General features: G+C 40.4%; 1 protein-coding gene across 5 annotated transcripts in view; it reads left to right on the top strand.

Annotated features, from left to right (window-relative positions):
- The window catches only part of HIVEP2 (HIVEP zinc finger 2), a 159099-nt gene extending 133281 nt beyond the window's left edge, over positions 1–25818 (top strand). For all 5 annotated transcript variants that reach the window (XM_081942641.1, XM_081942639.1, XM_081942640.1 and 2 more), the window contains 6 exons: positions 550–6074; positions 7711–7865; positions 15072–15247; positions 18879–18980; positions 19720–20618; positions 23300–25818. In XM_081942641.1, coding sequence (XP_081798767.1) covers positions 945–6074; positions 7711–7865; positions 15072–15247; positions 18879–18980; positions 19720–20618; positions 23300–24091 — 7254 coding nt within the window. In that variant the 5' untranslated portion in view covers positions 550–944 and the 3' untranslated portion in view covers positions 24092–25818. The remainder of the gene's footprint in view (positions 1–549; positions 6075–7710; positions 7866–15071; positions 15248–18878; positions 18981–19719; positions 20619–23299) is intronic.
- Positions 25819–26891: the final 1073 nt, after the last annotated feature.

Here is a 26891-nt window from a genome sequence, read left to right as displayed (position 1 = left end):
GAAGATTCAGGAACATACCCAGATAGACTGTGAATGGCCCTACATGTTTTTCGGGAAGCTGTTTTTAAGAAAACTGAAGGGTGACCATTGAATTTTGATTTCAAAGGAACCTGTTTATAGACATTTATTCAGTTAACGAAGCTGAATAGTGACTTCTCAGACTAAAGTTACCTATAAAGTAGTTAAAATTAGAAACCCTACAACACTACACTCCTATCTTTTACCCAAAGAACTTATAAAAAAATCAATGAATAGCAAAAAATATCAAGGATCCATAAAAGCACCTAACAAAACAAATCCTATTATGGCGTGAGATAATTATGTTGTCATTTTCTCCGCTCTTGCTACTGGCAGCCATGAAAAGGAAGCAAGCTTGAGAAAAAGTTATAGCATAGTAATATCAGATTCCACTTTTGTTATTGTTACAAAACACAGTTGGGGGGTTTCCTTTAACATCTGTCTCCAGAATTATACAAACCTGCCATTAAGTCTTCACATACCCTGACATCCGTCTTTGTCTTTTGAACTTTTTTTTTTTTTTTTTTGCAGGCTGCTGGATCTTCTGGAAGAGGTTGTGTGGAACTCTGCTTTAGTAGATGAGCAAATAGACCTCTGCGGTTCATTCTTCATCTGGACCTTTGTTAACCATGAATAACCTTCAGATGTCCCACCATGTCTTGACAGATGTAAATTAAACTGTTCAGAGACATTTCCTACCATGAACAGAACTGCTTGACAATTACCTTTTAGCATAGAACTACAAGAGATCTGCTGCCTGCAGTACGACTATGTGGAAAGTTTTCACAGAGGAAGAGACGTCTGTGAAGTTAGAACAGCTGTGGAAAAATGGGAGCACCTGAACTTTAAAAAGCACAGCACTGGATACACTTCATGTGCCTGTACAGCTTTCAAGTGAACTAGTACCTAAGACCTTTGATGACAAAATGGACTCTGGAGATATAGCTGTAGGGCAAAACGCTACCTCAAGAACTGGAGAAGCAGCAAAAGTATCAAGCAGATGGAGGCAGGAGCATTCGGCTAATGTGAAGATGGGCAGCCTGGAAGGTCAGGCACAAATTGATCCAGAACACATGGGAAGCCCTGCGTCGTCTCAGCTCTTTAGTTCTGGGAAAGGGGTGTCACCGAGCAATGCAACCCAACAAATCACAGACAAGCAATACCCTCAGCAGCTTCCAAGTCCATACTCCTGTCCACACTCGCTTTCATTTCCACAGCCATCGTTGCCACAAGGTTTCTTGCACAATCTGAAGCCGCGACAGAGCCTGGAAGGCCACAAATGGCAATTTTCTGGCCCCCTTCAACCAGTTGCCTCCGAGGACTTGTTTCCATTTCATGTGCATGGCCATAGTGGAAGTTTCTCCAGAAAGAAAGTGTCCAATCTTAACCCTGCTTATAGCCAGTACTCTCAGAAATGTATAGAGCAATCCTCAGAAGACGGTTATAAGAAAGAACATAAACCCAAAAAGCCTGGCAAATACATTTGCCCTTACTGTAGCAGGGCTTGTGCCAAACCTAGTGTACTTAAAAAACATATAAGGTCCCATACGGGAGAACGACCCTACCCTTGTGTCCCTTGCGGTTTTTCATTTAAGACAAAAAGCAATTTATACAAGCACAGGAAATCCCATGCCCATGCAATTAAAGCAGGACTAGTACCTTTCACAGAATCTGCTGTATCTAAGTTGGACCTAGACAGCAGTTTCATTGATGTGGAAGCAGAGATACATTCGGATGGGGAGCAGAGTACAGATACAGATGAAGAGGCGTCGCTACTTGTTGAAAGTTCTGACAAACTGAGCCCAGTTCCGCAGATTCCATTGGACATTGCAAGCAGAAGCGGCTTTCATGCATCCCTAGAAGAATCCTTGGGAGGTCCAATGAAAGTCCCTATTTTAATTATTCCCAGAAGCGGGGTGCCCTTGCCATGTGAAAGCTCCCTGCATGTTGGGACTGACAATCTGCAGAATCCATTAAATACGAAGTCTGATGACTCTCACACAGTTAAGCAACGCCTTGCCTTGAGGCTGTCTGAGAAGAAAGGACAAGATTCTGACCAGTCATTAAATCTATTGAGCCCACATAGCAAAGGAAGCACTGACTCTGGTTATTTTTCACGCTCGGAAAGTGCAGAGCAACAGATAAGTCCACCAAATACCAATGTGAAATCTTACGAAGAAATCATCTTTGGGAAATTCTATAGGATTAATCAAAGGACTGCACAACCATTAGCGACAGCCAATCAAGATTGTAATTCAGTGGGTAGAAAAGGCAAGATGGAGCCACTACCTCTTGTAAACCCTAGATTAGACATTAACTTGTCTGAAGAACGAATGTCTCCAAATAATGAAGCACTAATGGACTCTGGCAATAGGAACATTATGAAAAATAGCCAGGTCTTTGATGACTGCGGTTCAGAAACCAAACAGTTGCAAATTGTTACATCATCCATCAAAAATGAATCAAGCCTTTATCCAGGAAGTCATTTGGGTGATGCGTCTCTGCTCCTGGAACCTTCAGCAGATTCAAATCCACTGATTAGAAGCAACTCCATGCCCACATCATCTGCAACTAACTTGAATGTCCCATCATCTTTAAGAGGAAGCCATTCATTTGATGAGAGAATGACCAGTTCAGATGATGTGTTTTATCCTGAAACTATAGGAATACCCCATCAGCGAATGTTAATAAGACAAGCAGCCTTTGAACTTCCTTCATTGCAGGAAGGACACTCGGATTCAGAGTATCATGGGCGAATGGAGAAGAACATTATGGTTGCTTCCATTAGATCACCCACTGGAGAAAAGGGGCCAGGCATGAGAGAAAAGAAATTGCCAGCAGGGGAGAGACATATTTATGAAGGTGACTCTTCTGGAAAGCACTATAGAAAGTGGGAAGACTATGGGATTCTGAAGCAAAGCTTCGGTGGGTCAAAACAAAGTGGAGAATTCTATACCGAATCGCCTACACAGTTACAAGCAATGTCTTCCGCATACGGCATTGTATTTGAAAATCGAAAGCGTAGGATCCAAAAGAGTGTCGGAGATGAGGAAGACACGCCATCATTATGCAGTGGGTTTAGTAGCAATTCCATGACTGGTGATTTTGACCCAAAATCGCAAACTCAGGATGGACCAAGGAGTGGATATGGCATACAAAGCCATGAGAGTGCTGCTCATTGTCATTCAGAGCGGTTTGAGATGTGTAGACCCCACTTACAATCATGCAGTCCAACCACTAGTTTAGAAGAATGCTCTTCGGCTGCTGATCAAGAAAAAGCTGCAGAATCTCTTAGCAGAAAAGGAAATGTAATTTCTGTGATTCAGCATACAAATTCCTTGAGCCGGCCAAATTCATTTGAAAGATCTGAATCTACAGAGCTTGTGACTTGCCAGCAAGAGAAAAACTATTTGACATCTGAAAGTTTTGAAAGTGAGGTTGCGGAATTCCCAATGAGCCCAGAGAGAGTCCAGCAGATAGAAAATGCCGATGTTGCTAGCAAACAGCCTTCCTCGCTGCAGCCTTTTCAGACCTACATGCAGCCGAGGCTGGTTCGTCAGCATAATATACAGGTCCCCGAAATCCGTGTCACTGAGGAGCCAGATAAACCTGAAAAAGAGAGAGAGGTCCCCGTGAAAGAGCAAGAAAAGCCTGCAGAAGAATTTCAGTGGCCGCAAAGAAGTGAAACCTTGTCCCAGCTCCCAGCTGAAAAGCTACCGCCCAAGAAGAAACGCTTGCGTCTTGCTGACATGGAACATTCCTCTGGAGAGTCCAGCTTTGAATCCACGGGAACTAGCCTTTCTCGCAGCCCTAGCCAAGAGAGTAACCTGTCTCACAGTTCGAGTTTTTCAATGTCTTTTGAACGAGAGGACAGTATCAGGTTCATGACGTCAAGCAGACAGGATGAATTGGCCAAGCAGCCTGAATTTTTGACTGTCCCAGCTGGTGCTTATTCTCTTTCTGTCCCTGGACATCACCAACAGAAAGAAATGAGGCGCTGCTCGTCGGAACAGATGCCTTGTCCTTATCCTGCTGAAATCCCTGAGATACGGAGCAAATCTTTCGATTATGGGAATCTGTCTCATGCTTCTGCAGCAGGAGCACCTCCAGTGGCTTTGTCTCCAGTGAGAGAAAGGAAGAAATGCTTTTTAGTTCGCCAGGCTTCTTTCAGCGGCTCCCCGGAGATTTCCCAGGCCGATTCAAGCATGGAACAAAATATAAAGCAAGAGCAAACAGAACATGGGCATGCTGGTCTTCGGTCTTCCCAAACTCCTTGGTCTCATTCCTCCTTTTCTCTTCCTTCAGATGACTCCAGGAAGCAAGCTACTGGTTCTTGTCCTTCACGAAGCACTAGTTTATCGCCACTTTCCCACCTCTCGGTCCCCCAAACACCTTATATTCTAAGCAAATATCCAGCCGAACAACAGCACCTATTTGCACTGCAAGAAAAAGTTCCCTTTTTCCCTATCCACAGTACTATATTGCAGTTCCCCTACCCATCTGTCTGCATGGTTCACTTGCCATCTCAGCCCTTGTGGCCTTCAGAAATTTCACAGACCCCCTTTCCTCATCACTTTGTACAGCAGCTTCAAAAATCTTATTCTAAGCAACCTTTCCCAATGGAAAGCCACCCAGGCTGCCACTTGGAATATGCTCAAGAGCATATTCGAAAGAAAGCTGATTATGTATGTACTAAAGAGCAACCTTACCAGCGTTACTCAGGAACATCTGGGCAGTATTCTAAAAATGCACTTGCAACTTACCAGCCAGATTGTAGCATTAAATCAACTGATACCTCTTCTGAACAGCAGCTACAGGTGAATTTTGAAACCCAGAATATTGAACCTGTTCAGTCATTACCGGGCACCGTTGTTCCGGTTAGACTCCAGACCCATGTGCCGTCCTATGGTAGTGTCATGTACACAAGCATTTCCCAGATTCTTGCTCAAAGCAGTAGCCCTGCTATCGTCATCTGCAAAGTAGATGAGACTCTTTCTCAAAGGACATTAGCAACAAGCTCATCCATGCACGGAATAGGGTTTAACATAGCACAGATGTTAAACCAACACGGAGGGCTGGAAAAATATCCCTTGTGGAAAGTACCACAGACTCTCTCACTCAACTTAGACTCTTCTATCCCATTATGTTTGACCTCCAGTTCAGACACTGCCTCTACTCTAGGTGGAAACAAGCGTATGCTTTCACCAGCAAGTAGCTTGGAGCTCTTTATGGAGACCAAACAACAAAAGAGAGTCAAAGATGAAAAAATGTATGGACAGATCGTTGAGGAGCTAAGTGCTGTAGAACTCACTAGTTCGAATATCAAGAAAAGTTTTCCTAGGCCACAAAAGCCCCAGCTGGTTAGGCAGAGTTGTACCACTGAGTCAAAAGAAAGGGGGCAGTCTCCTTTGCTCTGTTCCCCATTATCGTCATCATCTCAAGACTTGCCAGGTAGCAAACCATCTCCCGCTGAGTCTTCTCCATTAAACAAGGAGAAGCTTCCCAGTTTTGATTCTGCTTCACCTGGGCAAAAGTCTAGTGGCACCTCTGAAGGCAGGGAATCCCCAGAAGAACTGGATGTGGACGAAACATCCTCAGATATGTGCCTAAGCCCACAGAGATCTTTGGTGTCTTCAGGAGAAAGTCAAATGGAAGACCAATCCAAGCCACAAAAAATGCCATTTGGTATGCTGGTACAAATGGCATCTCAACCAAGTGGGAAAGCAGTGACCTCAACAATTCTCCTGACAGATCTTGCTGACATCCAGCACATTTTGAAATTCCCTAGTTTGAGGACTACCACAACTGTGAGCTGGTGTTTCCTAAACTACACAAAACCCAGTTTTATTCAACAAGCAACCCTTAAATCATCTGTTTATGCTTCATGGTGCATTAGTTCTTGTAATCCAAACCCATCGGGACTAAGTACAAAGATTACCCTTGCACTCTTACGCTCCAAGCAGAAAAGCAGCACAGAAATCTATACACTGTCTCCAATGCATAGGCCCGGAATGGGAAAGCTGACATCGTCAAGTACATGGAAAGAGTTTGCTCAGGTAATCTGCCAATTCTTAAAGATCTATGGGTGTTAGTTAGATTTTCTATTATATAGACAAGCACAGTGCATGAAAGGCATTTCAGCGTAATGTTTCTGGAATAGTTTTCCAACATATTAATGAGTTTGTTGGTTCATTCTAAGTGGTTTTTTTTTTCAAATCTATGAGTAAGAGTTAGTTGGAAAGTGGCATCATGATTATGGATTGTTTCTGAAAAACCTTCTGGGGATTTAACATTTTCCAATTATATTTTTCAAAGGAAGTGATTCCAAAGGTTCTATTTTAGAAGAAGAAATTGGCTATAAAACATAAATATAAAATGTTAATTTCAAGAGTTTCATAACGTGTCAGTTGTTACATTAACTGATTTTCTGCATCTTTTGACACTGATATAAATTTTCAGAATGCAAAATGTATTGAATTCTCATAAGCATAACACATTCTGAAGTAGTAAGCAGTAAGAGGTGGCCTTACTACTTTATTTTTAAGTGGTTTTTTTTTTTGCACCCGAGTACCATCAGATAAAATCAATAATTAAACTACACTGTTGGAATTATGCATTGTTGCATAACTGCTTTCATTTTCATTTTCTTATCGGGCCCATTGGCTAATGAAAATGGAATTAATATTGGATTTGGACCATGGAGATCCAGGTTCAGGGATTAAAATTTTTATTGAGTGACCAATCAGTCAACCTCTGCCTAATCTATCTAATGAGATAATTGTGAAATTTAAATAAGGGAAACCACAACATAAACTGTCGGGAAGAAAGGAGGCTAGAAAGTCAATACTGTGGCTAAAGAATAAATAAAGCAAACTTAAAATAAAACGACATAGAAGTTTGTCTCCAAACTTAATATGGGAAGGTGAATCTGCATAGCCATGGTGTGGCAATCTAACAACTTACAGGAAGATAAGATCTGGGGGGGGGGGGGGCGGGGGGAACTAGGGCATCAATTTTTATTTCTCTTTGGTTTCAACCTGGTGGCAGTGCTATGTGGATACTCATTCCTTCCTCCACGAAAAATGTGTGGACCCCAACATCACCTGAGGTTTTCCAACTCATATAAAGTATATTCTACTTTAATTGAAGTACTTGTTTCTGTCCCAGGAGATTGTGGATTTATTTATTTATTTAGCAATGAATAAATTCCTAATACATTGGGTTGGGGAGATCAAAGGTAGTTGGTCATAGTTTGTTGCCACATCACTACCTTTTGAACTATAGGCAGAGAAACTAGTGTGTCTTAACCACACCACCCCTGATGGGCTGGATGGCTTTGAGGAGACCATTATGACTTGAAATGCCAGTGGTCATCCATTGACTGATTTTGATCGTCTAGTAAGTCTTATTTATCTTTACTTTTTATGTATAACTGGCAACATAATATGTTTACAATATACTGAGGCATTGAAAAAAAAATCTTCTGCCAACCTCTTTTATTCCTTGGAAAATCAAAAGACATAGTTAATTGGCTTCCCGGGCTTTCAGTAAGATGTAAGACCTAATTGTGACTTAAAACATTTACCTTAATGTGGCACAGCACAGTTATTCTGTTTATGTATGTAAAGTTTATTCTACGCTTCAAACATTTTCAACAATTAGTGACATTTTCCCCTGCCTTTCTTTTTACAGGTGAAACAGGAGCCATTTTTTGTATTTGGCAGCAAGTTTGAAAAGAAAGTCGCAGGGAATGTTAGCAAAGAGCGAATTAAAGGAGACAGCCATGGTGATAAAGATATTGTAGTCAAACAAACTGAGCCAATGAGAATTAAAATTTTTGAAGGCGGGTAAGAAAAGAAAAATGGAATTGTTGTTTCTTCTGTGTTACTTTTAAAGACAAGAGCTAAAATATTGTTCTGGGTGCTCAGGCTTCTGTGATGAAATCTCAAGAGTATAATCGATTACGCAAATTGATGCCAAAATTGATTAGAAGTTAAACAGGGCCCCAATTTGAACCTCATGAAAACTCTATACATACAGACTATTTTGAAGTCATGAACAAAAAAAGAGCAAGGAATATATACTCCATGGAACTTCTGCCATGTCTCATTTTTTAAGGGAAAAAGCATTTACTTAATATCGTATGACCTTAAACACTTCATAAAACCTCATAGTACATTGGAAACTTCTGAAGTATCTTCAGGGTTTGTCTTTGGTATTTATAAGATGGGTATTCTGAAAAAATGACGCGAAAGTCCCCTTGGGATTATGCAACTAATGATGGAGCTGTTTGCAATATTAGGGGTTTTTACAGCTGTTTTTATTTAGCTATTTTTATTCCATTTTTACAGCTATTACTATTCATTTAGTTAGGACGCAGTAGCTCAGTGGCTAAGACACTGAGCTTGTCAATCAGAAAAGTCGTTCAAAAGTTCAAAAACACGTAAAAATGCAAGTAGGAAAATAGGAACCATCTTTGGTGGGAAGGTAACAGCGTTCCGTGTACCTCCGGTATTTAGTCATGCTAGCGACATAACCAGGGAGAGGTCTTTGGACAGCGCTGGCTTGTTGGCTTTGAAATGGAGATGATCACCGTCCCCTAGAGTTGGGAACGACTAGCACATATGTGCAAGGGAACCTTTACCTTTACCTTATTCATTCAGTGGCGCTTTCAACTGAATTTGTCCAAGATGGTCATTGACGTATCACTGAAGAAAGAGCAAAGTCCTCTGAACACTACTGATAGGTGGTAATGTCATAATTTAACTTCTTGTGCCAGATGAATAGAAAGGACAATGTAAAACGACTTGGGCAACTGACTGAACTTGTCCAAAGAAGCCCCTGGCAGGGGAAGGGATAGACTTTAATTAAATCTTTCTTCCTTGGGCCAGTCACTGTCTTTCAACTTAGAAAGAAGACATTGGCAAAAAAAATCACTTCTGAAAAATGTGGCCAGGAAAACGGAATGGATTTATCCATGCAATCACCAGGGCTCAACATTGATTTGACGGCCCATATTAATTAATCTAAATATTAAGAAAGAAGGCAACAAATCAGAATTAGCTAATGTGTGTGTTCTCCTTTGCATTAGAGAAAAGATATTGGCAAAGAAAGAGTCTGTTGGGAGAGCTTTTCCAAATAATCTTGAGCTGTATAATTTGGGCTGAAATATGGATTTTTGAGTAGGTAGTAGTCTATGACCAGTACTCACAGAGTTCTTTGGAAGCCAATTTAGTTCAGATATTGCATAGATTAAACCAGAGGATTTAAAGTCTGAATTTATCACAGTCATCCATAGGATCAGAGGACTTTTGAATAATTTAAGCCAATATTTTAATCAAATGAGTCGCATGCAACAGGTCTGTTGAAATCAAGGCAGATGTAGGAAACTCATCAGTTTAATAAGGTTAGTAGATTATCTTCGGGATCCTGCATATCAGGAGCAGCTCAGTGGTAGAAATAGAATAAGATAACAGAATACAGCATGTGTAAAACCAGAGGCTGAAGGACTGTAAGAGAGATAGACAATAATGAAGGACTGTAAGAGAGATGGACAATAATTGTAACAATACAAACAGAGAAGGCGCAAACACCTGCCTGTTCAAAGAACTATATAGCATCAGGGTGATAGCAACATTTAATTTAGATCTTGGTTTTCCAAAAGAAAGATTCTTCGCCGCCTAATCATATAACATTTTAACCAAACTAAGCCATAATCATTTGCAACATGACAACAGAAGAAAGATCACATTTTAGCAGTGATAAGGTTTTTTTAAAAAAGGTAACACCCCACTACAAGGACATATATGATAGGGGAAAGCTTGCTTTGTGAGGAATTGTCTACTTGACAGTGTTTCAAGAGGATGATGAATTAGACAAGATGGAGCCAACAGAGCTCTTAGCTGAAAGGCCTCTTTGGATCATGGCCAGACATGACCTGTATGTCATTTTTATCACTCTTTGTTAGTAAAATTATAATGTCTTAAGCTAAAAGAGAAACATTAGCTTTGTAGAAGAATAGAATAGAAATGCTCTGCTTTGCCAGTCCTATTCAGTATGTGTCCTTTCTAAAATTTAGCAAGTTCTACAATGTTCTCAATAATGCAGTCTTTTGTTTCTGGTTAAAGATTCGCAGGAGAATCATCCTGATTTAAGAGAAATGGGGATGTACAAAACTAGTGAAAGTCATTCACATGGTTTCCCATAACGAGATAACTATTGGCAATGTAGACATCCTTTTAGAAGTTGGTTGCCTTCAGAAATGGGAGAGGCGGGAGGGATCAGTGCAGGTTTTCTAGGCAGGAATAGTGGACACATATACTTTTATTACCTACCAACTATCATGATTTTCTTGGGATCTCCCAAGTTTTCAGAATGTGGTCCTTTTACAAAGCTTTGCCCTGGAAACATCACAGATCCTAAACAGGATCAGCAATAAATTTATTTGTAGGGTCTATTTTGTTTTTCTTTCCTCCTAGGGATTCTTGGCACTAACTTTATCAGTGAGTGATTTAGCATCCTCTTGATAAAAGTGTGTCGCCCCCCCCCCCCCAGTTGATTAAGAGCAAAGAAACTTGATGATAGCAAAAAGATGAAATAACCACCAGCAGCCATTTACAACTGGGTGTTCATTGTGGATCTGACTTTTATTTAGATGGCTAGAAGCAAAGCGGAGGGATTTGTGAGCAAGTCTTAACTGTTTTGAAGAAATAAAGGGATTCTGGTCTCCCCTCCCTTCCCCAGAAGCTGCTGCAAAAAAACGCTATCTGGTTGTCTCTTCTCTTGTTTGATTCTGTTCCTGAAGGGTGTATTCTGAGCTAGGATTCAGAAATCACGAAGCAGTCCCGAAAAAACCCTTTTTGTTAAGCTAATGTGAATTCCTCACATTCACATCTAGCAAAGTCCCAGCAAACAGTCTTTTAAGGGTGAATTTACAACCACAGACCTTATCAGACTTGGAGAACTGCCAAGCCGATATCTTTGCAATGCTGTACAAGAAAATAATTGGCAAGGAGTCTCTGAGAGTCACGAACAAATCTTCACACTAATGAAATGAATAAATTGTCTCCTGCAAACTCCATTCCTCTTTCGCTCCTGTTTATTCCCTATGAGAGGGGCCATTCACCGTCCACCTGTGCCTTTATTCCCAAGTCAGCCCTTGTTTCTTAACTGTCCCCTTCTTCTGGCAGCTCTGCGCCTGTCCACATCGGGAACAGGCTCCAGCTGTTCTTCTGCCCCACTGATCTCCCACTCCAAAGGCAGCAGATAACTGTCGGACGGTCTTAGCCCCATCTCTGCCTTTGACGCAGAGCACTCATCAGAGCCTTCCCCAGACTCCAGGACTGGCCCATATTCCTCCCCAAACTCCTCACTGTCTGAGTCTGCCACCAGCTTCACTGACCACTGGCAGGCCACAACAGGGTGCAAGCTTGCTACTCTCTTACATGGGAATAAGTCTCACTGGAATCAGCTGAACTCACATTCTGCATAGGAATGTATAGGATTGCATTGTGCAGTTGGGAATGTGTACACAGCAACTTATACATGCCTTCTTTATGCAAAACATATGCTGCTGTAAATGGTTTTATGGTATATTGGACAGAAAGGGGAAATGCCAGGAAGGATAAATTTTTCCATGGCAGTTATTCTTTGCTTCTCTTTAAGAAGACTGACAGGTGTCTGGAACTGGCATATAGAGGTGTGATGTATTCTATTGATGTCCTTGCTGATTTTGGAAATGTCTTCTTATCTACTATGACTTTATTTACTCTTACCTTTGGCCCAGTCGGAGTTAGCCTATGATCTTCAAAATCTTTCCCAGAACTGGGTATAAAAGGTTCTCTTTCCCTGATATAAATATGGAGTAAACATAAAGAAATCATTGTTTGAATATCTTATTTTGCTGATCTGTAGGAGAATGCTCCCTTTGGAATTTTGAGAGGGAGGATATATGTGATTGAGAGAGGTCTTGTGCAGGGGTGGGTTCCGGCAGTCACTACTGCCAGTTTGCTCGTGGGTGCGCCATGTGTCCTTGATGCGTGCTGTGCATGTATGCACAGTGCAGTAAAAATTGCTATGAGCAGAAGCAAAAAACAAGATGGTAGTGCCTATGGTGCTGCCTGGAGAACCGGTTTGGGGGCATGGCAGGCCTGGGTCGTGCTTGTTCCAGTGACCCAGGCCGCCAAACCACTACCGGTTCGGCTGAACCGGTCCGAACTGGTAGGAACCCACCATTGGACTTGTGCTGTGTGAGGGTCTGTTAAAATAGCTGCGGCTCACTTTCTGATTTGGAAATGCTGGAAGTTTTAAATTTCATGTCTTTAAATATGCATTGAAAAAACAAAACAATTTCATTTAGGCAGTTCACATTTGCACACATAAACACATTTTGTATCTGTGCAACAGTTCTGGCTCAGCAATCAAAAAGAGTCACTGGGCAAAGGTCTATCTCTTTAAGAAGATGCATATAATGAACATTTGTCAAATATGTGGTCATAATCAACACAATACTAACATATGAAAGAATTCGCTTGGTTTCCCCCCCACCCCTCGGACAGGTGGCTGGAAACAATTTCGCTCTCAGCCCCAAGGGAAGGAGGAGGGGGGAGAGCCAACTAAGGATGCCACGCTCCTAGTAACGGCGAATTTTTGAATTTAAAACCACAATGGAAGGATGATCTGGAAGGCTTTTGGGAACTTTGAAAACTTTGTTATGCCTCCAAACCCGAAGCTGGCAGGGCAAGATGGCACACTTCCGTTGTCTTTATGAGCTCTGAAACCTGACTCCACCTTTAAAACTTCAGGCTTCCGGTCTTTGTCTCCATGCTACTCAGACAAATCTCTTGTTGATTCTTGCCTTTTGAACTCCCTGGTCTGAAAAACGTTACTCTACTGCCTGGGTGATTTAAAAAATGCTCTTCTACCTGGACCTTCTGTCTCCTGGACTCTCCTGGCTGTTTCATCCTTCTGACTGACCAATCTCTGCACTGACTGATCTTCTCACTCTACAAACAATGGCTCCTAAAAAACCACCTCCTGGAAAACCTGGCTTTGCTGCCTCTGCACCGACATCTGCAACGTCCAGTCCTAGTACACAATCAATGATAACAGCTTTGATGCAACCTAAATCTACAGAGACTGAGTTTCAACAAATGTTTCAACAAATTTTACAGGGGCAAGAGGAAATAAAAAAAAACAATTAAAAGAGACGAAAGAAGAAATTAAAGAGAACCAGGTTCAAATTAATAAAAACTCACAGAGACTGGATCTTTTGGAGGGTGGGATGGCTGAGATGAGGGAGGGGATGGAAGGGATGCAGAAGGGGAACAAAGAACTTGATACCCAGCAGATGAAAATAGAATTTGAGAGAATGTCCTTTTATCTTAGATTTCAAAATGTGGTAGAAGCAGATGATGAAGACATAAGGGACATTATGACAAGTATCTTGGCTGAATACATTCACAGAGAGAAACAACAGATGGGGTGGGAAATGGACCTGGTTTACAGAGTGAACTCAGCATATGCTAGAACACATAACGTACCCAGGGAGGTACACATCAAATTTCTCAGAAAAAGTACAAGAGATGAGATTCTGAGTGCACAAAGGGGGCAAGAATTGAAATACCAGGACAGGCATATAACCATTCTGAAACAGATCCCCAAGAAAGTGAGGGAAAAAAGAAAAAGCTACTCGCAGTTAGCGAAGAAATTATACCAGAAGGGGGTGTGGTTCAGATGGCAGATGCCTGAAGGGATGCTAGTATTCTGGGAGGACACAAGAGTTAGAATTAATACACCCATAGAGGCACAGGCTTTTATGGACAAAACCAAAGCACTCTTAGAAAAACCAGATGACTCTACACCAGATGCACAGGACACGGGAGGGGCCCGAGCCCTGCCAGCGGGGGAGATGGGGCGACACCGAGAAAAACCAGATCACAAAAATGAATAAGAAAACTTGCTTGACATAAGTTGACCGAACGTATTAATTGAATTTATATGCTGACTATATGTAACTACTTAGTAATGAAATTTTTTGCAAATGTATACTTTGAGTATGGAGGGAGGGGACATCTACCACACATTGCAACCGTCAAAATTTGTATTTACCCATTACCTTTTTCCTTGTAAAATTTTTAAAAAACCAATAAAACGTTGTTTAAAAAAAAAAAAGAATTCGCTTGGTTTTGTGTGTATGGAGAGGGAAGATAGCCTTCAGTGGACTGCATGATCTCTTTTTTTTGCAAGGAACAGTGCTGTCTGTTACATCAAATGCTTCTGAATAAAAACATGAATGCAACACAGATTTCCTCATAGTCCTCCTCTGCAAATGCACAAATACATAGAAACTATCTAGATTCTAGAACATGGTGTCAAACTTTCTGCAACACGTTGCTGTCACGTGACGTTTCGCGGTGTTTTCCCCTTCACGGAGCTGGAGTGGGCGTGGCCTGCACATGATGCATCTGGCCCGCCGGCCGCCAGTTTGATACCCCTGGTCTAGAATTTCCTATGGAAAAAATAATTTTATAGTTGGACCTGAGCCTAAAAATATTGACAAGATTGCTAGCTTTTAAGAAGACTTCAAAAAAAAAAAAAAAAGTAGGAGAGGAGAAAATTCATTGACCACCTTCCTTTAAATAGGTTTTCCGGTTCAGACATAACTCTCTATACTTGTGCATACATATCTTTGAGTCATTGTTAACTCCTGGCAACTTCCTGGATTAGTTCCTGCAGGTTTCTTCACATTATTTATGGAAGTGGTTGCCATTGTCTTCTTCCTAGGGCTAAGACAGAGTGTCCCAAAATCACCTGAACTTCAGAAAGAACTAGATCTCATAATCACCTCGTTTCTAGCCTGCTGCCTTAACCATTACACGAGACAACTCCTTTTTTTCTTATTTGACGGAGTGCCTGAACCTTTGTAGTAAGTTGTTAAGCCATATTTTTGCCTTGAAAAGTAACATTTTGTAATACTTCAACCAAATACAATCTTTGCGAATAAAAATGGCTGCGTCGGTGTTTCCTATTTCATTCTGACTTCCTTTTTACAGATATAAATCAAATGAGGATTACGTGTATGTCAGGGGACGTGGACGGGGAAAGTATATTTGTGAAGAATGTGGAATCCGTTGCAAGAAACCCAGCATGCTGAAAAAGCATATCCGGACTCACACTGATGTACGTCCTTATATATGCAAGCTGTGTAATTTTGCCTTCAAAACAAAAGGTACCTGATCAGTTTCATTGTATTTATTTATTTATTTGCTGGGCTGATGACAAAATCTCCTCCTGTTAGTCTGACTTCCATCCTTCGAAGTGTAAGAGGTTTTCTTGAACCAAGGGAGCTTTTATTTCTCTGAAGGGCTCGGCCAGATTCCTCCGTGCCAGCCGGGCTGATCTCAGGAGCCCAGCAAAAGTTGTCATCTTTTATTTCTGAAAATGAGGCTTCATGAAATGCACCGCTCCTGTTTGAGTAAGAGATCCGAGGTTTGATGTGTTTGCCAGGGAGAAAGCCACTCTACGTAACTGCATTAAGAAATGCAGACTTCAACCCAGTCTATCTGTCTGCAGAGGAAATGGAATGGGCATAAAATTACCTTGGCAATTATTACTTTTCTGCTGAAAATGTTGTGGTGCAAATATCAGTTGCATCGAGGGGGTTGTACATTTTCAGCAGCACATTGCAGAAATGGAACATTAGCTGTGGAGAATTCCTAAGCTACCTTTATGATGGGTCAGTTTCACAATTATTAATAATGCACCATTCCACAGACTCCGGGTGGACTCCTCCCTCCATGCTGACATGAATTATGGATGGAGATCTACTAGCACATGTACATAGGTACTCATTGCCACAGGGGAGGAGAAGCAGCTTCCCTTTAGCATCTCTGCAAAAATCTATCGAGTGATGGACGCAGTTGCCAGAACTGTGTCTTTAATCAATCTCTCCCTTTTTAAAGGAAATAATGCCAATTGCCTAATTTATAATGCTAGAGCCACTGGGGGTTTACTCCTGCTCCTAATGACAGTGGGGAAATATCTACTCTCTGTATAAAGCAATAGCCCTTTAGACATATACCTCTTTACAGTGCTTTACAGCCCTCTCTAAGCGGTTTTACAGAGTCAGCATATTGCCCCAACAATCTGGGTCCCCATTTTACCTACCTCAGAAGGATGGAAGGCTGAGTCAACCTTGAGCCTGGTGAGATTTGAACTGCCAAATTGCAGGCAGCCAGCAGGCAGCAGAAGTAGCCTGTAGTACTGCACTCTAACCACTGCACCACAGTGGCTCATGTACAGAGGAGGAGACATCTGCTTAATTTTTCAGTATTAATGCACAGTTCAACCTCTCAGCAGCATTTAATATTATAGGTCAACCTTTCCAGGGTTGGTATATACGTACACATCTGGTGTATCTCAGATGTGCTGAGATACTAGGGAATTATAATCCAACACATCTGGAGGTCATCAGGCTGCAATATCTCCTGTAAAAGCTGATAATTTCTCATGCTTTAAGTGTTACATTGAGACTAAATAGCGTGAGGAATCAGCAAATATCTGTAGGGAGGATAACACAATTAACAGAATTATTTATGAACTCATTTTTTTAAATGTATCTGATAGTTAATTATATTGCAGTAAAAACTTGCAGCCTGTTGTAAAAGTTAGTCTAGTTGCACCTCAAGAACTTGCAAATTTATTCTGGAGTAAGTTTTCATGTACTTGTGCGTAAGGAAGTAGAACTGAATTTCTCTAAAATCCTCCACATCCTAATTGGCTTGTCCCATAGTGATTCATCATTGAACCTGCTCTTGGATTATCCCAGTTCTATGGAATTAATTCCTTGCTTCATTCAGGAGCATAACCTCTTTGGTAGGCCCTACAAATACCCTTCTTAAAATAGGCTTTTTGGCTGCTGGATTTTCTTGAGCCATATAGTTATCAGCTTTAAAGCCTTATAGGTTTTGGGCCCAGGCTATTTGAAGAACTGCCCTATTATATCTATCCAGATTAAGGAGACCTATTTGGTGGAACCACAAAAAAAAAGGCCTTTTCAGTAAATAGTCCTTCTTTATGGAACTTTATTTTCCTGAGGTAAGGTTGACTCTCATCTGTTGCTCTTCCAAAAGGCCCTAAAAATGTGGTTTGGTCAGCAGGCCTGGGAAACTCAAAAGGAGATTGAGACAACGCAGCCCTGAGGGTGGGGATGAAGGGTGATTTTTCTTTCTTAATGGTTTTTATTATATGGTGGATGTTTTAACCTTGCAAGCTGCCCAGAGTCAGCTATGTGTAAGTTGGGCAAATATATAAATTTGTTTAATAAATAGACAATAAATAAATACATCTAGTTTTAATATGTCTAATTATAAACTCTGAGAGACTTTCGATACATTTAATAAATAAAGCAATTCACAAGATTAGACAATAATACCTGTGTTAGCCTCAAAGATGTCAAACAATTCTGGCTATAGTTATAGTATTTCTTTATTTATTATTCAGTTTGTATAGCTGCTTGTCTCACTTTCCTGACTTTGGGTGGCTTACAATCAAGTAATAACAGAGGCTTGCAAATGGGAAAACACCTTGTGAAGTTTCTGCCAAGTATTTATGTCCTCCTTGTTTAATGCATTCTGGGTCAGATGTCACAGCAGCAAATGTTTCTTTTTTTCTCCTTTGACTAATTATTTTATAGTACAGTCATTTCTTTCTAAAAATACTCTCCTACAAGGTTATAACAGTTATAGTTATAACAGTGACGGGAGTGCTGTAGATTCTTGACAATTTTAGGGAGAGACGATGCTGGTGTAAACTTCAATTGTAGGAATCTGGAGTATCCTTTGAAGCCCACATTTAATACTTCCCTTCTTCTCCCCTAACGGTTGATATAGAGATAATGGAGAAGCAAACGTGCAAGAGGTTTTCCTTGCCTTGTTGAGGAGCTGTGGTGGCAGAACTCTTTTTTCACCCATTAAATATACTACCTGAGACCACATTATATGATAATCCAAGCATGCACACCTGGTCAGTCCTAGATTAATCATTTGTTTCCTCCTCTTTTCAAGGTGGGAGGAAGAATAATTATATCAGATGGTAGAATTGGCCTGACATCTTCCATTTTTTCCCCTTTCAGTGACAGCCTTAATTAGCTTCACTGTTCCATTCAGACAATTGAAATGCCTATCCTTTTCCAGCATTTGGTGGCATTATTAACAATAAAAATAGGGGAATAAAAATAAAATTCAGATTATTTTTAATATATTTGAATATTATAGGAAAGCAGTGGCTCAGTGGCTAAGACGCTGAGCTTGTTGATCAGAAAGTTCGGCAGTTTGGTGGTTTGAATCCCTAGCGCTGTGTAATGGAGTGAGTTCCCATTATTTGTCCCAGCTGCTGCCAAGCTAGTAGTTCGAAAGCATGTAAAAATGCAAGTAGAAAAATAGGAACCAGCTTTGGTGGGAAGGTAACAGCATTCCGTGTGCCTTTGGCATTTAGTCATGCCGGCCACATGACCACGGGGTCATCTGCGGACAGTGCTGGCTCTTCGGCTTTGAAACGGAGATGAGCACCGACCCCTAGAGTTGGGAACAACTAGCACATATGTGTAAGGGGAACCTTTACCTTTTACTCCTGAATATTACAGCTTGGCTGTTAAGAAAGGAGAGACGAAGAAACACATGCACTTCTATGAAAACATTCTTGCTGAAATGACATTTATATAAATTGAATATGTTTTCTCTCTCTCTGTCCAGTTCACTAATTCTATTTCTAGGAAAAGATGGGAAACCTCTCTTCATAAGAGTCAGTATGAATTGTAAACTGATGCCAACTTGTCTGGTTTATCTTTGTGTTTTCCACAGGGAATCTGACAAAGCATATGAAGTCAAAAGCGCACATGAAAAAATGCCTAGAACTGGGGGTATCAATGACATCAGTGGATGAGACAGAAACTGAAGAAGCAGGTATATGATTGTTAAGAATTTTAGGTTTTCCTCTTATCAGCATTAAAGCATCGAAAATAATGTTGGCTTATTGGTTTGAAGCTTATAGAACTTAAAGGTTATCTTTCTGTCTTCTCTCATCTCACTCTTATCCCAACCCACTCAGGTCTACAACTTTTCTAGCACACAATATTCTTAGAGGCTGACATATTTCAAAATGGTGTGAATTTTTTTGGCACCGCACATTGCTATTAAAGTTTGCCTCACTTTACATAAGTTATCTGAGCATCTCAGCTCTTGAGTTTCTTTAGCGGGAGAAAAATATTCGCTTAGGCGTAACTTAGTGTTATAGTACACTTTTTGAAAGCATATTACTGGATAGCTACACTTGTACAACTCTGCATAGATATAATTGGGGAATCAATTTAATCCCTTGAAGCGGGTATATAGTTATTAATCAAGTATTTGAGGGTCATATAAATGATCAAATGTAATGAAATCCTGGTTGTACTCTGCATTTATACAATTTTGCAAATAGTTTCAGAGAGGCGTAGAAATTAAAAAGGGTTATGCATTTGATGGTGCAGAAAAACATCCAAAGTAGACTTTTACCCATGTATTACTGAAAAGCATCTCTTTGTGTCATATTGTAGCGGGAGCTTTAGGCACAATCAATACCTTTATAAGCAAAAAAGATCTGCAGTCAAATTCAGTTTTGTGTCCCTGCATATGACGCATTGATTTGTTACATTTATTTCAGAAAATATGGAAGATAACCACCAAGAAATTGAGAAGAACATGACTGGCATATCAGCTGAACATCAGTTCTCTGATGCTGAGGAGTCTGATGGAGAAGATGGAGAAGACAATGATGAGGATGATGAAGATGAGGATGATTTTGATGATGCTCTCGGAGACTCCACGCCCAAGACGAGATCTCGAAGCACTAGTCCCCAGCCACCTCGATTTTCATCATTATCTGTGAATACTGCTACCACATCTTATGGGGGCTCTCCTGAGAGTGCTGTAGGACATTCCTCCTTAATAAGTTATTTGGTCACTTTACCTAGCATTCAGGTTACTCACCTCTTATCAACAAGTGATTCTTGTGATGATTCACCAATGACAGAATATCAAAGGTTTTTCCAGAATAAAAGTACAGATTCAGAACCTGACAAAGACAGACTTGATATACCTAGCTGCATGGATGAAGATTATATGATTTCCTTGGAGTCCAACTCATCTCCTAGAGATCTTTCATCATCCAGCCAACAGTCATCCCCTGGGTATGATTCCTCACCATACAGAGATAACTCACCAAAGAGATATTTAATACCCAAAGGAGATCTGTCACCTAGAAGGCATCTATCACCAAGAAGAGAGATTTCACCCATCAGACATATTTCACCAAGAAAGGAAGCTGTCCTAAGAAGAGAATTATCACCACGCAGAGATGTCTCCCCAAGAAGGCATCTGTCGCCACGGAGGCCGGTGTCTCCTGGAAAGGATGCATCTTCTCGAAGAGAAATGTCTCCACGAAGAGAAAGGCGATATATGGCCTCAATTAGAGCAGCATCACCCCGAAGAGGCTTATACCATAACCCATCGTTGCCCTTGGGCCAATATATGCAATCGGAATCACTATCTCTGGGACATTCGGTAAGTTGAAAATAATGTGGAAACAGGCCACCTAAAATGGTTATCTATAAAATAAAAATGTTTAAAAAACATTTTTTCTTCTGTTATGTCAGTTGGATTCTGAGTTAATGGAAACTGGACTCTCAGGATTGGCTTAATTGCTAGGATATTGGTTTTGGTCGACAGACAAATCCTTGTATCTTGATGTTAATCAGAGAGACATGCGGCCCATAAACAATACTTTTTGCCCAGGTTGTTCATTTTTTATTTGCTTCTTCTCTGTTGCTGCAGTTTCCTGTCCCATGTCCCAGATCCTTCCTTATCTGCTAGTAACTGTACGGCTTTTTGGAAGCTTTGATGGAAAGTTTTATTTACACTGCTATCTTTTCATTCATGTACAGTTGGATCTTATTGTTCTATTTGTTTAAATGAAGAACTTTCTTCTTTACATGGATGAAAACTGTATAATAGAAATGAAGCAACCTGGGATCCCAAATGTGTCATGTAGGTAATCTTATTGTGGAAATCTCTGACAAGAACCACAGAGAGTTAGTGAGTATCAATAACATGGGGAGACAATAGAGCCTCAAGGAACCCCGTAAAGCAAATAAGCTGGAATTCCGCCCTCCGATATAAACTCTAGCAGCCCATAGAGGAGCGAACAGAACTATTTCAACTTCGTGTTCCTCTCTCCCACACCTAAGCTAGTCCAGAAACATGGCATCAAAAAATGATGAGAGTTTACGGAGGGCCAGAATAGATGCACCAGCTCTATTCTGATCCCACCAAAAATAATCAGCAAATGATATAGGTGCAGTCTTAATACTCTAGTCTAAAACCCAACAGAAAAGCCTCTATATCATGGCTGTCAAACTCGCGGCCCACGGGCCTGATGCGTCACACTCTGGCCACACCCATGCCTGTTTTAGCAACGGGAGGGAAGTCACAATATGTCACATGACGCCATCGAGACGACACAAGTTTGACAACCTGGTCTAGATAATATGTTTTCTCCAGTCCCTCCGGAGGTGCAAACCAATCTCCTTTTCAACAACCTTCCCTAAAAAGGAAGAAATGTATAGAGATCTGGTGATGGTTTCTTGAAGAGGTGATAAACCACCCCTTCCTTAAGAGCAGGATAATTTATTTCCTGAAAGATGAATTTACCGTTGCTTGGATCCAACCACATGTCCCCTAGGATGCTTTGACTGGCCAGAAGAGATTTGGATTTAATATAGAGATGGAATACATATGGAAATAATATCTTTATATGGCCAGCTGAAGATTTAGAAAATAGTGTGTAGGTTTTCAAATATGCTTCTTAAGAATAATTTACACATTGTGTCAGAGGTAAATCTAGTGGTGTCTGATCCACACTGTCTCCATTTTTTGCTTGGTGCCACCTATTATATATCAGAGATATTTCATTTCATTAATGTCTTCTCTGTAGCAATTCTCCAAATGTTATAACAACAGTGGTTAACTGTCCGGAAATTAGAATGTATTAGATAGAAACAGTAAGTTCAAATACTGACATGAGTAATTGTATTGCATTTAAAAAACTATCTGAAATCAGCTGTGTTTTTTAGATAAAAATGATTAGATGTATGAATAATTGCTCTGTGCAGTTTCATGCCAGTCAGCATGTATTTTTAGCACAAGCATCCTTAGTTTTTAAAAAGTATTCATAAAGGTAAAGGTTCCCCTCGCACATATGTGCTAGTTGTTCCCAACTCTAAGGGAGGGGGAACTCATCTCCGTTTCAAAGCCAAAGAGCCCGTGCTGTCTGAAGAAGTCTCCGTGGCCGGCATGACTAAATGCCAAAGGCGCACAGAACGCTGTTGCCTTCCCACCAAAGTGATCCCTATTTTTCTACTTGCATTTTTACGTGCTTTCAAACTGCTAGGTTGGCAGAAGCTGGGACAAGTAACGGGAGCTCACTCTGTTACACGGCGCTAGGGATTCGAACCACTGAACTGCTGACCTTTCTGATCGACAAGCTCAGCATCTTAGCCACTGAGTACCTAGAAATTTTTTTATATCTAAACCTAAATTCAAAAGTACCTTCCCCCACAAAAGTGGACAGGAAATAAATTAAAACAGACAAAAATTATGAGAATATACTGCTTTTCATATTTGGGTTGCCAACTGTAGCTGCAGACAATCCTGCCACCTCCCCAAAATGTGTGCTGTGACACCTGTAACAAACGTTTGTGTATATACTTGTTCAAAGATACTTTCCCGAACCCTCCTTCCCGCAGAAGCATCCAAAACGAAAGAGAAAGTAGCTAGGATGGAAATGGGGTAAGAGATAAAGTAGAGTAGCATTGGAAAGGGTGGGAGGAATTAGTAGATGGAAGGGTAAATAGAGGAGAAAGAAAGGAGAGAGAGAGAGAGAGAGAGAGAGAGAGACCCCCTATTAGACATAAGAAAAAGGGTTAAAGTTCAACATGACCACGGAGACGTCTTTGGACAGCGCTGGCTCTTTGGCTTTGAAATGGAGATGAGCACCGCCCCCTAGAGTCGGGAACGACTAGCACATATGTGCGAGGAGAATGTTTACCTTTATAGTTGGCTAGGATAATCAAAGTGCTGTAGGGAATGAGTGTTTTGCCAAGCTATGAACACGAAGGGGGCACTTTCCCTTTCCAAACCCAGAAGCTGTTCCTGATCTTTTTTTTTTTTTTTTGGTCTGTTTGCAGAATTCAAGAGCAGGATTGTTGGAGCCACCATATTTCAACTTGCCTGGAGAAAAAGGCATTCTGGAGCATCACATCCCTAACCTGTTTCCTGAGGGTCCTACCGACTACGTCTTCAGTCATCTTCCACTACACTCCCAGCAGCAACTTCGCGCGCCTATCCCCATGATGCCCATCGGGGGCATCCAAATCGTCCATTCGCTACCTGCCGCCCTGTCTGGTTTACACACTCCGTCTATCTGGTCTCTCTCCAAAGAAAGTTTTGAGGAGAAGCAGTGGGAATCTTGCACTCCTCCAAAGTTTCAGGAGAATCGTGCCCGCCCTCCCTCTTTGCATACGATGGCTCAAGGCAGCACATCGACTTCCGAGTTACTGTTGATGAAAAAGAGCACTTTGGAGGAAGGGGGAGTCATGGAGAGGGAGCAGGAAGAAAATATACAGACTTGTACAAAAGCCATAGCCTCTCTCCGCATTGCCACCGAGGAAATCCTCCATGGGACGGAGCAAACAGAAAGGGATTCCGAGCCCTTCCGGAAACCCTTGGAAAGTGCACATTTTAGCATGGAACACTTTAGTGGCTCTGAGCCAGGCCAGATCTGTGCCTCAGCCACCAGCCCTGACTTGCACAGCGGTGAAAAGGACCTTTTTGGTACATCACAGCAGACTGTAGTATCTCATTCCCCCTTTTACAGCAAAAGCAGTGTGGAGGTCAGACCATCAGTCTACCCAAGTAGGAAAGATTCAAGCACACAGGAAAGGAGAGAGTCGCCCTCTGAAAAAAGCAAACCACAGTAATCTCTGAGGTGTGAAAACTTGTTGACTCCCCACGCCCCTTCCCCAGTGATAGAAGGAAGTATTTGAATTTATAGCATGCCGGTTCTAAGTTACAGTAGTTTGCCATTATATATACTTTTGTTGTATCAAAAGAATTGAGTAAAACTACAAGTCATCATGAGCCTGACCAAAATGAAATTTCAAAATTCTTATTGGGTCTGGTACTTTTAACCTGTACAGGTGTTTGTGCCTTTTCTTTACTTTTGCTTATATTCTTATAAGCATTTTTTAGCAGTAATTTGTACATATTTTAGAATTTGTGTATCTGCTTTGTAATAAATGTAATTTCTTTCCTTTTTGGGACACTTTGACCTAAATGATGTAAAGCAAAAAACAAAAAAAGCATCAATATATATGTGAGGTTGCACTAAAATATTTTTATATGATTAAAAACTGAACAGCTTTTATGTACAGCTCTGATTCTGTAATACTAATATTTATTTACTTTGTTTCATAAATTGTACATTTTTTCTTAATGTTGCGGGTTGCTTTTCTATGTGAAGCATGGGATTTACTGTTGCATTATTAGAACAAAAATGTATATTGTAAACAAGATATTTAAACTAGAGTATCTTATCTTATTCTGCACTTATGCATTAGTTTAAAAAAAATAAGATAAAAGGATGTATCAGTCCATTCTTTACTCTTGTAATTTTTTTTGTCTCTTGTTTGCTGGATCAACTATAACTTAAAAGTGCTGATTGTGATTTTAAAGAGATAGTACCGTAAAGCATTAAAGTAAAACCATGTGCTATTGTGAGGTTTTTCAAAGCTTTATAAAAACAGTTATAAATATATTAAAAGTATTTGGTCTTATGTGAACATGTTGCTATATGCTCCTTTAAAAAGAATATGGGAAAACATTCCACCCTGTGTAAATATATGCAAATTCAAAAACTGGTGCAATTTCATATCTATTGTGTGAATGCTTAAAGGGTTCTTCCCATTTCTAGTGAGGGTCAGTGAACAGTGGGATCTCGACTAGAAGAGAAGCAAGAACGGGTGACAGGATATCACATATCAGTATTGAAGTGTCTTTAAAACAAGAGCAAGGAAATCTGGCATCCTTAGCCTTGATTACAGAGGAATCAAACTCCTACTCCAGATGAGAAAGCACAGGTTGGTCTGCACAGAGCTTAGATAATCGGCTGGCCCGACAGCTTTTTACTCAGTGCTGGGCACTGCAGGCAGGAGACAGAGCCATGAAAGTCACAGAGCTGCGGTGGGTTCCATACTAGTTGAGAGCAAGGAATACAGTCATATTGCCAAGTTATCTCGCTTCGGAGAGGTAGGTTGGGTTATGGAAAGGGAACGGTGAGTTATAGTTGTTCGCAGCTATTTGGGGACAGACATTCTTCCTTGTTGGGGAAAAAAAGTGTCTTTCATATTGATAGATCTATCTAAGAGGAAAGATCAGCGGGGAAAATCAAGATTTAGGGCATTTATAGCATTCAGTTGTCTTGGGAGAAGTTTGGGAGGAACCATTCCTTACATGTTTAAAGGTGTGATGGTGTGATGGATGCCCCCAGATATACACGCATCTACCCAAGTCAACAACAACAAAAGAGCTGGGTTATTTTCTGTGCTATTTAGTGGATTATAATTCTGTGAAAACACATTTGTATATTGAATTGCAATACATTTAAGGAGTGTTGTTTAAAAAGAAATAAATATACAGTTACATTACAGATCTAGTGTCTAGTTTTCCTGTGGTGTTTTGATTTGCTCCCCAAGTTATCAGCGGAAGCTCTGACTTTCTGCCCTGGATTTGTCATTTTATTTATGAAGGATACCACCTGGAATTCAGTGGAATTATCTCCAATTAAAGAATGGGCAGCGTGTTGCCTAGAGGTGTGTAAACTGATGTTACACTTTGTGAGCACAAAAGTATATATAATATATTTAATTTTGCATATAGCAACAAATGATATTGCATATCAATTTTGCTTATAGCAACAAACAATTGATAAACTATTACAAAGTTATTACTGGTATATTTAATACATTGCATTTTTTAAAGAAAAAAATTACCTTAATTCATTTGCTCAGCTCATCCAAACCTTCTGAATGTTAGTTAGTTAGCTAGTTAGCTAGTTTAGTTAGTTAACTTTTCACTGCACCCTGTACAACGAAATTAAATGCAATCCTCAGTGTACATTATAACTATAAAAATAAAACAAACACGCATCCTTCACATTCTATACAATTGAATTGAAAACCCCTGATATTGCATTAATATTGCACTATACAGTAGAATTCAATATAGTTACTGCTCTGGGATAAAAGCTGTTTTTCAGTCTATTTGTCCTTGTTTTTATTACCTTGTAGCATCTCCCAGATCATAATAATTCAAAAAAGGGTATGCCACTTGACTAAAAAAATCTTCCCAAGAGATAACTCTGAAATAGCTATTAATAGCCAAAAAATCAACTTAGTTGCAGTAATTAATCCTTACCAGAGTTGTAGAATCACCTGTCTTCCATATTGCTGAATTAAAACTTTTCCTATCACCAATAAAATTGGCCTGATTTAAGGAATGGTTAGAATGCATTTCAGCAATAACATGTCATATATATATATATAGAAAATAAGAACAATTCTGTGTGGAAAAATCACTCAAACTTCACACAAATTTCGATGTCAACATTGCAAGCCCTTTTCACTTCATTGCAGTTTTAGAACATACATGGCCAAAGCAACCTAAATTAAGACGTGCAATTCAGAGCCACTTGAAATTCTTCAGTGTACAATTGAGCACAAA

The sequence above is a fragment of the Natrix helvetica genome, assembly GCF_964273705.1.
Source record: "Natrix helvetica genome assembly, chromosome: 2".
NCBI lineage: Eukaryota > Metazoa > Chordata > Lepidosauria > Squamata > Natricidae > Natrix > Natrix helvetica.
Note: the sequence above shows the minus strand (reverse complement) of the source record. Positions and strands in the feature narration are given on the sequence as shown.